We start from the raw sequence: 14,700 nt of genomic DNA, 5'->3' as shown, positions 1-14,700 counted from the left end.
AGCCTGTCGTGAATTCGTGTTCGCGAACGCGACGGTGAAACACGAACCCCGGAGGCTGATTTCCTCCAATATCTGGGGTAAATACCTCTTTCCATCCTCCTTGGTGAAAGAGATCGCTGACAAGGCCGCCACGGAGAACAGGAACCTTCTCCATAAGTGGGGCATGTCGAAGAAAAGGAAATCCTCTCAGGACGATGGCCCTCAACCTAAGAGGAAACCTCAAAAGCCCAAACCCCAGCAACGTCAACAGAGACGGCAGTTTCCGGGTTCCGCTACTCCCCAAGTGGCAGCTCAGCCACAACAGACCTTTCAGCTGGTCACCCAACCGGTGGTATCGCAGTCACCAGTCTTCACCCCTGCATTTGAGCAGCATACCACTCCCTTTCGTCCCAGAGGTAGAGGCTCAAACAGAGGTTCCGGCAGAGATTCGTCTCGCTGCCCCTCCAGAGGCAGAGGAGGAAGGGGAGCTAGCGGCCGAGGTGGCAAACCCTCGGGAAACCAGAAGCAATGAAGTGCTTCCGGTGGGAGGAAGACTCCGCCAATTCCAGGATCGTTGGACCTTCGATCCCTGGGCACACAGCATCGTCAAGAAGGGACTAGGCTGGAGCTGGACACAACAACCCCCAGCCTTCCAGCAATTCTTCCAACAGTCAACCCCCCTCCTGGAAGAGTACGTCCTGGAACTCTTGAACAAGAAGGTGATCAGGAGGGTAAAGTCAACCAGGTTCCAAGGGAGACTATTTTGCGTTCCCAAGAAGGACTCCGACAAACTCAGAGTCATTCTAGACTTATCCCCCCTCAACAAGTTCATTGCAAACAACAAGTTCAAGATGCTGACTCTTAAACAAATAAGGACCCTTCTGCCTCAAGGGGCCTACACGGTCTCCATAGACCTGGCGGATGCCTACTGGCACGTTCCAATGAACCATCATGCTTCCTCCTACCTAGGATTTCGACTCCAAAGGAAAAGTTACGCCTTCAGGGCCATGCCCTTCGGGCTCAACGTGGCCCCACGGATCTTCACCAAGCTGGCAGACGCCATCGTCCAACAGCTCCGCCTCCGCGGCGTCCAAGTGATGGATTACCTAGACGACTGGCTGGTCTGGGCGACATCGCCCGAAGATTGTTTACGATCCTGCAACAAAGTCACCCAGTTCCTAGAACATCTGGGATTGAAGATAAACGCTGAGAAATCTCGCCTCTCTCCAGCTCAGAAGTTCCAATGGTTGGGAATCCATTGGGATCTTCAGTCACACCGCCTTTCCATCCCGCAGAAGAAAAGGAAGGAAATAGCAGGGTCTGTCAAAAAACTGCTGAAATCCAAACGGATCTCAAGACGACAGCAGGAACAAGTTCTAGGCTCTCTACAGTTCGCCTCTGTGACAAACCCAGTGCTTCGCGCACAGCTAGAGGATGCCGCGGGAGTCTGGAGACGTTCTGCATCCATCGCTCGAAGAGACCTCAAGAGACGGCTCCCAAACAGACTTCGGTTACTCTTAAAGCCGTGGTCGGAAGCAAAGGCCCTGAAAAGGTCCATTCCTCTTCAACACCCGCCTCCATCGCTCAACATCCACACGGACGCTTCACTGGAGGGTTGGGGAGGTCACTTCCCCCAGAGACAGGTTCAGGGAACATGGTCTCCCCTGTTCAAGACGTTTCACATCAACATCTTGGAGGCCATGGCGGTCCTTCTCACCCTGAAGAAACTCTCTCCGCCTCCCTCGATCCACATCCGTCTGACTCTGGACAACTCGGTGGTAGTCAGATGTCTCAATCGTCAGGGCTCGAGATCGCCCCAGATAAATCAGGTACTTCTTCCAATCTTCCGTCTGGCAGAAAAGAAGAAATGGCACCTGTCTGCAGTTCACCTACAAGGATTCCGCAACGTGACGGCGGACGCTCTATCACGGACAAACCCAATAGAGTCTGAATGGTCTCTAGACGCAAGATCATTCTCCTTCATCTCTCGCCAAGTCCCAGAACTTCAGATCGATCTCTTCGCAACGAGCGACAACAATCGACTTCCTCGTTATGTGGCCCCGTACGAGGACCCCAAGGCAGAAGCAGTGGATGCCATGTCACTGGATTGGAACAGATGGTCCAGGATATACCTGTTCCCTCCCCCCAACCTTCTGCTGAAAGTCCTCTCCAAACTGAGAACCTTCAAAGGGACAGCGGCCCTAGTGGCTCCCAAGTGGCCCTGGAGCAATTGGTACCCCCTGGTCCTGGAGCTGCAGCCCACGCTGATCCCCCTGCCGGGCCCAGTTCTCTCTCAGCAAGTACAGAAGTCGACTGTCTTCGCTTCATCAATGAAAGTCAGGGACCTTCATCTCATGATTTTCTCTCCCAAGCTGCAAAGAAAAGGTTTGGGATCTCGAAGAAAAGTCTAGACTTCCTCGAGGAATACAAGACCGAATCCACACGACGGCAATACGAATCCTCCTGGAGAAAGTGGGTCTCGTTCGTCAAAGCAAAAAATCCTACGGAAATCACCATTGATATTTGCATGTCCTTCTTCATTCACCTTCATGGACAAGGCTTAGCAGCCAACACGATTTCTACCTGCAAATCGGCTTTGACTAGACCACTACTGTACGCCTTCCAGATCGATCTGTCCAGCGATATCTTCAATAAACTACCAAAGGCATGCGCTAGACTACGCCCAGCACCTCCCCCAAAACCTATCTCCTGGTCCCTGGACAAGGTGCTCCATTTTGCCTCTAACTTGGACAACGATTCGTGCCCTGTCAAAGACCTGACTCAAAAAGTTATCTTCCTTTTTGCTCTCGCCTCGGGAGCCCGAGTCAGTGAAATAGTGGCATTATCAAGAGACGAGGGTCATATCCTATTCGCAGATACAGGAGAACTTACCCTCTTCCCTGATCCGACGTTTCTCGGAAAAAATGAATTACCCACCAAGAGATGGGGCCCCTGGAGAATCTGCCCCCTGAAGGAAGATGTCTCTCTATGTCCAGTGGAGAGTCTCAAGGTCTATCTTCGAAGAACTTCAGACTTCGATGGAGGTCAACTCTTCAAAGGAGAAACATCGGGTAGCGACCTGTCACTGAAACAACTAAGAGCGAAAATCACCTACTTCATTCGCAGAGCGGATCCTGACAGTACACCCGCAGGTCATGATCCTAGAAAAGTCGCGTCTTCTCTGAATTTCCTCCAGAGTATGGATTTCGAAAGCCTCAAGAGCTTCACAGGGTGGAAATCGTCGCGCGTTTTCTTCAAGCACTACGCAAAGCAAGTGCATGAAGTTAAACATTTCGTGGTAGCCGCAGGTAGTGTTATGAAACCTGCCGTTTAACTCTGCATAGAACAGCGAGTTACTTGGGACTTTAACTCTACGGGTGCCTGTGTTGACCCTTGTGTGATACATTGTGATTTCATGGACACTTAGTGTTTCTAATAGACTGTTCTGATCGAGGTGAAATGTCATAGACTTCACATGAGTGCCACATGCCCTAGGGCATGATGTGTTTTTTCTTTAATAAAGACTGACGTTCCTCCAGAACTTGTAAGGTGAAATTTCTTTCAGATTCAAGATTGAAGTCTTTTATTTTCTATGTACATTATTCTTATTATTGTAAATTAACTTTACACCCTTTATTGCAATTATTATTACTACTGTATAACCTGCAATTTATGAAATAAAATGTCTATTTTATTACTTGTGCGTCTCTCTTTGCTCCTATTACCATTATGAAATACATGATTGTCATAGTTTCATTTACCCCTTTCCTTTGGAATGAGAAGAATAATATAAATTATCTGTATTATATACTCACCCATGCTGTGTAATATTCCTACTTGAATACTTACCTTCGTCATGCCTTCGAGACCAGATTGATCTCTAATCCATGGAGTATAGTGATTAATTATCACTTGTCTACACTTGAGAATATTCCTACCCGAATATTAACCTTCTGTCTTGTCTCTGAGTCTTACACGATCTCTCCGCAGGGTGAGTAGCCCTTCGATGACCACTTCGGATTTTGGTATAATCCGCCGGGACTTCTCTGCCAGGGGGGCAGGAATCTGGATCCCCACGGAACCTCTACCGAGGTCACATTACATACCTCTATTCGGAGCCCTTGGCACTTACTCTAAAAAAGGGGAAATTTTCCACGACACATTGATTCCCTGGTACTCTTCCATCAGGACGTCATGGCTTGAGCCCAAAAAACTGATTTTGTGCGAGGCGAAAAATCTATTTTTTGGTGAGATAGCCATGACGTCCTGATGGACCCTCCCGTCTATTCTAGTCCAGCCTTTCAGGCCCCGCCCTGTCCTGCTGTATCATGGAGATTAGCAAGGAGCTGGCATCAGGATGAGTACAGTATTGTGCTAAGGTAAAGTTTACCAATAGTCATCATCCCCTTACTGTTCTGTAGTAACAAAAGTTGTTCCTATCTAGTAATAATGTACTTTAACCTAATACTGTAGTGTATATTACTGTAATATGTGTATAGTGATATTACTACAGTACAGCTTACTGTACTTACTGTAAGTGTTCGGTGTTTTCGTTCAAGACTCATAGCCTACGCGGCTACTCTAGAAGCATAACACAACTTCCTAAGTGTTGTGTATTGCGCACTATGTTACTATACCTTTTTAAACAGAAATACAGCTCATTTTATAAACGAAAAATTAATTATCTCTATAATAATTATTTCTTTTAAGTAGATAAACAAAAACTGTGCATTCGATTACTTTTCAACAGCTGATCTCTCTCTCTCTCTCTCTCTCTCTCTCTCTCTCTCTCTCTCTCTCTCTCTCTCTCTCTCTCTCTCATATTCGATTTCGTTTCGGAAGCATGATTGCATTCTAGAAAATTACGATCACGGCACTCAAAATACTTAAATTGATAAAATACACCCGAAATGTAAAACAAAAGCACATAAACGTTTTATTAAAGCACAATTAATTATTTAAATAATCGTAATTTTCTAAAATGCAATAATGTTTCTGAAATGAAATCTAATTTTTAGAGAGAGAGAGAGAGAGAGAGAGAGAGAGAGAGAGAGAGAGAGAGAGAGTTTAAGTTCTCTCTTATTTGATGTCAGGATGCCAGAATACTTCAAATCATTCATATTTCTCTCTCTCTCTCTCTCTCTCTCTCTCTCTCTCTCTCTCTATTCAACTCGCAGTACAAGTAAATAAAATATGAGAGAATCATTTCAAATAAAACTTAAGTTAAAATTAATGTGCTAATTGGAAAATGATGGATAAAGTTATAATTGTTTCTTTTAGTAAAAATGAAATATCCTTCGGTGGCATGCCTTAATAATAAGGGAATTATTTGATCCAAAAATTGAGATTGACGACGGACCAAGCAATATTGATCAGGGGATTTAAATGTAAACATTGCATAAGATTATAATACGCTATGTTTTTAATCATAAACACGACACTAAATTGTGAATATTACATGCATTATTACTGGATACACTAGAGAGAAAAGGGAGAGAGAAGGACGAAACAGTATGACAAAGGGAGCCATTGATATGAGACAGGGAGGCGAGGCAGTAGCCAAGTTCTTTCTCCTTGCACATCCCCTTTACCAAATCTATGCTAATTCAAATAAATTAGCGAAATCAATGAATTTCTGAAATGCAAGAAGAAGGAATGCAAAATAGGAATGGAAATACATGGATTAAGGGATAAGAAATGGGTTTAGAATGAGTAATAAGATGAAAATGACGAATGAATGTTATAAAAGAGGGGAATGAAATCGCGAGAAATAAAGAGAATCAAAAGAGTTGGAAAGATACGTTGTAGATGTGTGTGTGGGAGAGCCAAGCAAATGTATGAAAGGGATTTGGGAAGGAATTGGGAAAAGGACTAAGAATATAATAATAAGTTCCGGACCATGGTAGTGTGGAGATATCATACTAATAGCACGATGGGTTAAATCAGTGAGGTAGTTCTGTGAAAGTGAATGGTCATATCATTGGGATAATATCATGAAAGTGAATATAGGTTGACGACAGACTACACAGATTTGATCAGCTGATTTTAATGTAAACAATGCATGAGATTATAATTCGCTATGTTTTTAATTATGAACACGATACTAAAATGTGAATATTGCATGCATTATTATTGAATACCGTTGAGTGAAACACCAGTTTTATTAAAATCCTGTTTATTTCAAATATAGCTGCAAATATTTTACCACAATAAATGCATATACACTGAACAGAGAAAGCTAGGACCAGCACTACCAGTATAAAGGAGCATGGGCTATTTGAAATCATGGCTTAGCTTGAATTTTATCTCGGTTTTTATGAGAATTTCTATTTAATAGGTATTGCATTGTTCTTTGCCATCCCAATGTTGTTGCCAACTATTAGAAATCAAATTCTTAATGTTTGGTAAAGAATGATCACAGAATATTTTTTTCTCCTTGGTCGCGAAAAACCGAAACCGCGAGTAACGAGGCCCGAGTGTGTGTGTGTGTGTGTGTGTGTGTATGTATGTATGGATATATATATATATATATATATATATATATATATATATATATATATATTTATACATATTTAGATATATAAGTATGTATATAATTTTATATATATATATTTATATACATATATATATATATATATATATATATATATATATATATATATATATATATATATTTATAAATATGCATATATATATTATATATTTATATGTATATGTATATATACAGTATATATATATTATTATTATTATTATTACTATCCAAGCTACAACCCTAGTTGGAAAAGCAAGATGCTACAAGCCCAGGGGCTCCAACAGGGAAAAATAGCCCAGTGAGGAAAGGAAATAAGGAAATAAATAAATGAAGAGAACAAATTAACAATAAATCATTCTAAAAACAGTAACAACGTCAAAACAGACATGTCATATATAAACTATTAACAGCATCAAAAACAAATATGTCATAAATAAACTATAAAAAGACTCATGTCCGCCTGGTCAACAAAAAAGCATTTGCTCCAACTTTGAACTTTTGAAGTTCTACTGATTCCACCACCCGATTAGGAAGATCATTCCACAACTTGGTAACAGCTGGAATAAAACTTCTAGAGTACTGCGTAGTATTGAGTCTCGTGATGGAGAAAGCCTGGCTATTAGAATTAACTGCCTGCCTAGTATTACGAACAGGATAGAATTGTCCAGGGAGATCTGAATGTAAAGGATGGTCAGAGTTATGAAAAATCTTATGCAACATGCATAATGAACTAATTGAACGACGGTGCCAGAGATTAATATCTAGATCAGGAATAAGAAATTTAATAGACCGTAAGTTTCTGTCCAACAAATTAAGATGAGAATCAGCAGCTGAAGACCAAACAGGAGAACAATACTCAAAGCAAGGTAGAATGAAAGAATTAAAACACTTCTTCAGAATAGATTGATCACCGAAAATCTTGAAAGACTTTCTCAATAAGCCTATTTTTTGTGCAATTGAAGAAGACAGAGACCTTATATGTTTCTCAAAAGTAAATTTACTGTCGAGAATCACACCTAAAATTTTGAAAGAGTCATACATATTTAAAGAAACATTATCAATACTGAGATCCGGATGTTGAGGAGCCACCGTCCTTGACCTACTTACAATCATACTTTGAGTTTTGTTAGGATTCAACTTCATACCCCATAATTTGCACCATGCACTAATTCTAGCTAAATCTCTATTAAGGGATTCACCAACCCTAGATCTACATTCAGGGGATGGAATTGATGCAAAGAGAGTAGCATCATCTGCATATGCAACAAGCTTGTTTTCTAGGCCAAACCACATGTCATGTGTATATAGTATGAAAAGTAATGGGCCAAGAACACTACCCTGTGGAACACCTGATATCACATTCCTATAATCACTATGGTGCCCATCAACAACAACTCTTTGAGATCTATTACTTAAAAAATCAATAATAATGCTAAGAAACGACCCACCCACTCCCAACTGTTTCAGTTTGAAAACAAGGGCCTCATGATTAACACGGTCAAAGGCAGCACTAAAATCAAGGCCAATCATACGAACTTCCCGACCACAATCAAGGGATTTCTGTACAGCATTGGAGATTGTAAGAAGGGCATCACATGCTCCAAGGCCTTTACGAAAACCAAATTGCAAACTAGGGAGTAGATGATTACCTTCAGCAAACCTATTAAGACGTTTTGCCAGAAGACGTTCAAAAACTTTAGATAATATGGGAGTTATGGAAATTGGGCGGTAATCAGTGGGACTTGAGCTACCACAAACACATTTACATAGAGGAGTAACATTACCAATTCTCCAACTAGTGCTAAAAGCTCCTCTTCTTGCTAACTTGCGCAAAATAACAGATAACTTTGGAGCTAAGAAATCTGCTGTCTTTATAAAAAACAAAGGAAAAATACCATTTGGGTCTACACCTCCATAAGCATCAAGGTCCATCAACAGAGCTTTAATCTCACGAGATCGAAAAGCTGAACTAGTTAGTTTAGCCTCAGGAAAACAGGAAGGAGGAAGTTCAAGTTTTTCATTACTCTGTTTACTGTCAAAAACATCAGCCAAAAGGGTTGCCTTTTCCTTTGGACAGTGAGTGACTGAGCCATCTGGTTTAAGTAAAGGAGGAACTGTTGCATCTACATCAAAGAGTGCAGATTTAAGGGTAGACCACCATTTATGTTCCTGAGTTGTACCAGAAAGTGTTTCTTTTATGGTTAAATTGTACTCCTTTTCAGTTGAGGCATAAACTCTCTGAGCAAAAGCTCGAAGCTGAGTATAGTTGTTCCAGGTCAAATCTGATCTGTTCCCCTTCCAAAGATGATAGGCCTCCTGTTTCTCCAAATAAGCACGTCTACAATCATCATTGAACCACGGTTTGTCCTTCACTCGATACCTTAGCACACGAGAAGGGATACGCCTATCAATTATGTTGACTAGATTCTCATTCAAAGGGACAACAGGATCTACACTATTATATAATTGTGACCAATTCAAGCACAAAAGATCATGTAAAATCCCATTCCAGTCTGCTTGGGATTTCATATAAATTTTACAAGAATATGATATATCAGGGACAGGCTGCTCAGTCTTCACTAATAATGAAATCAAGGCATGATCAGATGTCCCGACTGGAGAACCAACCTTACTAGTTATAACGCCAGGGGAGTCAGTGTATACGAGGTCCAAGCAATTACCAGACCTGTGAGTAGCTTCATTTATGATTTGCTCACAGCCTGATTCAGAGGCAAAGTCAAAAGCTCTTAAGCCATGGCGATCGGTAGGAGAGATAGAACTTAACCACTCCCTATGGTGAGCATTAAAATCACCAACAAAGACAAAAGAAGCCTTTCTATCATCTTCTTATATCTTAGCCATAATGGTAAGAAGACAATCGAAGATAGAATCATCTATGTCTGGATTCCGGTAGATCGAACACAAATAAAAGTTTTTATGCCTGCCACAAACTTTTATTACCTGAATCTCATGACATCCACATTGATAGCAGGACTTATGAGAAGCAGGGTACTCGGTCCTAATATACACCGCCATTCCCCTGGCCCTAGGGATGGCATCACGTTTCAACATTATTGGCTTCTTAAAACCAGTTATAAGGAGCTCAGATGAGTGCCTCATATTAGAAACCAAAGTTTCTGAGCACAAAAGAATATCATACTGTCTGGACGCAACTGTAAGGTCTTGGATATTTGCAAGAAGACCACGAATATTGCAATACAGAAGACGACATTGACGAAATCTAGGTCGTACTGGTCCCGGATTTCGCTCAATGTCTCCAGACAGCATAAGAATTAATAGAAATAAAAAAGAGACAGCATACTTAAAAACTAGATTAACAAGAATTATAACAAAAACAATACGTACAGAATTATAAACAAAGTGATTGATGATACCCATAGACTATAGTAAAAAGTCGGAAAAACTGGTCAACATGGAGGAGCCGATACACCATGCAAGGCTAAATATCCTCCAGGATAGCCACTTCAACTGAAGGGAGGACAGTAAGGATGGTTTTGAGAAGAAAAATAATCAGAAAAAGGAAAAGACAACCTCTTGATAAACCACCAGGCATCCATGGCCCTTCTATTAAGCCTGCCCAACACACCATTTCAAAAAAACAAGAGGAAGAAAAAAAAATAAGATAGAATAGTGTGCCTGAGTGTACCCTCAAGCAAGAGAACTCCAACCCAAGACAGTGGAAGACCATGGTACAGAGGCTATGGCACTACCCAAGACTAGAGAACAGTGGTTTAATTTTGGAATGTCCTTCTCCTAGAAGAGCTGCTTACCACAGCTAAAGAGTCTCTTCTACCCTTACCAAGAGGAAAGTACACTGAACAAATTGCAGTACAGTAATTAACCCCTTGGTTGAAGATGTGTTAAGTATCTCATTGTTGTCAGATGTATGAGGAAAGACGAGAATATGTAAAGAATAGGCCAAACTATTCTGTGTAAGTGTAGGCAAAGAAAAAATAAGCCGTGACCAGAGAGAGGGATCCAATGCATTACTGTCTGGCCAGTCAAAGGATCCAATACCTCTCAACGGGCGGCTGGTGCCCTGGCCAACCTACTACCAGCAATATATATATATATATATATATATATATATATATATATATATATATATATATATATATATATATATATATATATATATATGTATATGTATATGTATATATATATATATATATATATATACATATACTGTATATATATATATATATATATATATATGTATGTGTGTGTGTGTATGTGTATGTGTGTATATATATAGACACACACAAAGATAGCCTTCCTTATTCGCAGGGGTTAGGTAACATAGAAAAGGACGAAAAGTGAGAATCCATGAATACTTCTCACCCTATATGGTGGATTAACTCCTAACCTACCAAATCAAATGCCCATTTTATATGCACGGTCGACTAACACCCCAAGTAATCAAGTCTACTAACTAATATTGTTTTTACTTCGTTTCTATAACAGTATAAGTAATGTGTTAATGAATGAACACATTTCAGAAGTGTACAGTACACATACACGGTACAAGACGAGTCATTGTCACACTTATATGTATAATAGCAAGAAAACACCGTTGTTCTTTTCCAACGTCACTCACTGATACTGTTCTGAATAATACTGTTATATATGTACAGTATAATCACTATAGTACAGCTTTATCAGTTAAGGTAACACTTGTAAGTGATCGCTGTTTTTAGCAGGTATGGTATTTTGTGTACAGGACTGTACAATAGTTAAAATAATAATACCATTAATATAAAAGGAGTACACTAACACAATAAAAATTCAAAGTAAAAGTACCGGTACAACACCACTAACCATTTACGTAGCAAGTTCCACTCAGTAAGTCTGAAGCCTAAGGCAGCTCTTGAGCAGTTGACTCTTCTCTCTTCTATGCTTAACGTAGCGTAATGTATGTATCACATTCTATAATAAAATCAATATAAAAACTTTGGATATGTACAGGTTTTTCACAACACAACATGATTCTGTACAAAAAGGACTAAAGCGGGTGATGCACACATGAGAGATGTCGTGAGGCTGAGGTCAAGTCAGCGTGAGATGGAGTGTTGTGCTGTGTTGATAGGGAAGCAGCACAAAACATGCCAGGTGCAAAGGACCGTGGTCTGTTTGAAATCGTCAGGATGCGATAGTACATATCGCGAAACAGCATATACGTGATTTTTTATTAAATAGGTTGTATTGTTTTCTGTATCACGGATGACTGAATCCGTGAAGACAGAACCCTCGAATAACTGTATAGGCATTTGGTCTGAAAATAGTTATTTTTGTCCAGTAAGAGATGATCAGTATATTTTGAGCAAACTAGTAACATTACAGGTAGTGTCCCAAATTTCCTATGTGGGATCAGAATTCCAATGTGTCCTCTGTCCACAAATTCAGTGTTATTTGTGGTTACAGGTTTGGTCACAGAAACTCGACAAGCATTGGATGCAAATCTGTTTTAAAACCATGGTTTAAGTTATAGATTTTAGGAGAAAATCGACATCTCTTAATTTTTGTAGATGTGTTTCTTTGGAAAAAAATTTAATGGCAGTCCAATAACACATCGGTTTGATGGACATTATCTGGAAGAATGATGGATTTCATATTGGAATAATTAAGTTCTATAGTGGCTACTGGCACTGTGTTCCTTTAATATTTTTGAGTTCAATTAAATTGTGGATTTCTTTTTTTGATATTTCAAATATCACTAGAAAAACTATATCTGGGTCATGTTTCAAACAGTATTTTGAGATGGTTTCCATTGAACCTGGACCTATTGATTCTTGGAAGCTAATTGTTATATACATTTTAAATTTCTTGTTGATCTACATCTTTCCTTCACTGGCATCCTATTTCCATTGAAGTGTGGGAGTCAGATATGAGCATCAAGGGAGGTTCATAGACCTGATGTTCATATACATGCCTACCCAACCTCCCCACTTACTAATGATATCAGTGAATAGTGAATACTTTTGCCTTGAATACTGAATATGCTAGATGGTTTCATTACTTTATTATGGGTAGGTATCTTTTGAAAGGAAAGAAAATGGAAAATTTAAAATAATTTGAGGGTAAGCATTCATAAACTGAACTTCTGGAGACGAAGCATATTAACATTAAGTGAATATAGAAATAAAAAATCATCAAAATTCCATTTTTTTATGTAATTTTGATGTGAAACTCAGTATGATAGAGCAGTAACTACTTTAAAGTTTAGCTGGAGTTACTCCGTGGATAAAAATCTTTGTTTTTATATTCTGTATTTGGTAATAAGAATTTAGGAGAAATCAAATATGGTTTTGATGAATATTGATTTTTTGTTCAATAGTGGCACCAGGGGAAATTTCAAGATATTGGAATTTCTGTTGAAATTCAAGTTCAAACGATGAATAATTTTAGGGAAGTGGACAATCTTGAATAGTATTTTAATTTCTATGAGTAGAAATAGGCTTAGGTTACCACTTTTGATACTTAAATTCGGTCTGTAATTTAGACCTGATTGGATTAAAATATGTTTATACCTAATTTTAGTGAGAGGTAAGATATTTTCAACTTTTGAATTCAATGATCAAGAGTTATCCTTTGTTTATTTTGATCAGTACCACTGTCCTTTCAACCAGGAGAAAATGGTACTCATCACAAGAATTTCAGCAAATTTCTTTAACATAACCTAAGTTTTAAACTGAAAACAATTATTACAATATTTACCTGAAAATCATGAGTTTCCGCCTCCCTCCTCACTCACAGTCGCTCTTATTTGTCTAAACATTGTTTATTTCTCTGAAGATTAATAAGTAAAAAGGGTAGGGGCTGGAAAGAAATGATGTTAAAACAAACACACTGTTACCCAGAGAATTTTTCCAGTGCAAACAAAGGGGTTTTCTTTGCAAATTTTTCCTTCATATTTTTTTTTTTTCATCATAAAAACTTTTCATTTGGAAAATGAATAGAAAATTAATTTCTGTTAATTATTGAATTAGATCATTTTAGTTTGAAAATAATTTCAGCATTTACTTAGATTTCATGAAAGTTCCCATCATAGCTACTCACAGTGGCTATGATTTATATACAGTACATAACTGTTTTTGCGTAAAAAAATTGGGAAATTGGAATAACAGTGGCTATTCACCAGCGTTTCTTTCTAGGAAAAACAAACATTCTTCTCGGGATCCTGTGTTCTGCATGTCTGGACAATTTTTTTCTTTTTTTTTTTACTTTATTTCTTATTTTGGGTGAAGCTTTCCATTTAAGAATTCTAGGTAAATATTGAAATGATTAATTTTAATTTGATGTTTTTTAAGATATTTAATTTAAAATAGGTGTATCAGATTTCATTTGGTTTTTCATGTCAAGGTTGATGGTAAATGCATGAGGATTGTATATATTTTTATTATAGTACTGAAAATTACTGATGATGATAAATTTGGTTCAGCAGATATATATATATATATATATATATATATATATATATATATATATATATATATATACAAATATATATATATATATATATATATATATATATATATATATATTCAATGTAATGGTATAATTGGGTAAAAATACTATGTTCTTTTTTAGGTTGCTTACTAGTAAGTTCTCGTTGCTGGGATTTGTTACGGAAAACTTACTATGGAGGTGGTACAGTTCAGATGGTTGACTCAAGGAAAATGACACTTGTACCACGACCTGTTCTTCATGATAGGTAAGAAGAATATCAGGTGAGATTTGATTTTTGTGGATGAGTGACTTACTGGTCTGAGAAATTGTGTACATGGATTTGTTAAATGTAATGTGCACAAATACTGTTCTTGATTTAGCATGTGATGCCAGTACTGCACTAGTTTGGGAAGCTGAAATTCGTTACTTGACAAATTAGTTGAAGTGGTATAGCAAGAGTCAATGCTAATGACTGATAAACTAAAGAAACTATAAATTATTTGCTGATTACTGCCTTGTTATCAAATTTTCCACATTTTCATAAATACAGTATTGCTATTATAGTATATATGGCATATGGTCAACACTATAATTTACTGTATGTTCTTATAGAAATACAGTTTTCATCTACAGTATAGCATGTCGAAACTACTGCCTGGAAGGACAGCACAGAGAGAGAGAGAGAGAGAGAGAGAGAGAGAGAGAGAGAGAGAGAGAGAGAG

At 38.5% G+C, this 14,700-nt stretch overlaps 1 protein-coding gene across 1 annotated transcript in view; it reads left to right on the top strand.

Annotated features, from left to right (window-relative positions):
- Positions 1-14,700, top strand: part of mal (maroon-like) — a 594,674-nt gene that overhangs the window by 276,152 nt on the left and 303,822 nt on the right. Inside the window, exon 5 of the mRNA XM_068386135.1 lies at positions 14,120-14,243. Coding sequence (XP_068242236.1) covers positions 14,120-14,243 — 124 coding nt within the window. The remainder of the gene's footprint in view (positions 1-14,119; positions 14,244-14,700) is intronic.

This window comes from Palaemon carinicauda, chromosome 1 (genome assembly GCF_036898095.1).
Source record: "Palaemon carinicauda isolate YSFRI2023 chromosome 1, ASM3689809v2, whole genome shotgun sequence".
Taxonomy (NCBI): domain Eukaryota; kingdom Metazoa; phylum Arthropoda; class Malacostraca; order Decapoda; family Palaemonidae; genus Palaemon; species Palaemon carinicauda.
The sequence above is the reverse complement of the archived record's forward strand: the minus strand, read 5'-3'. Positions and strand labels throughout refer to the sequence as shown.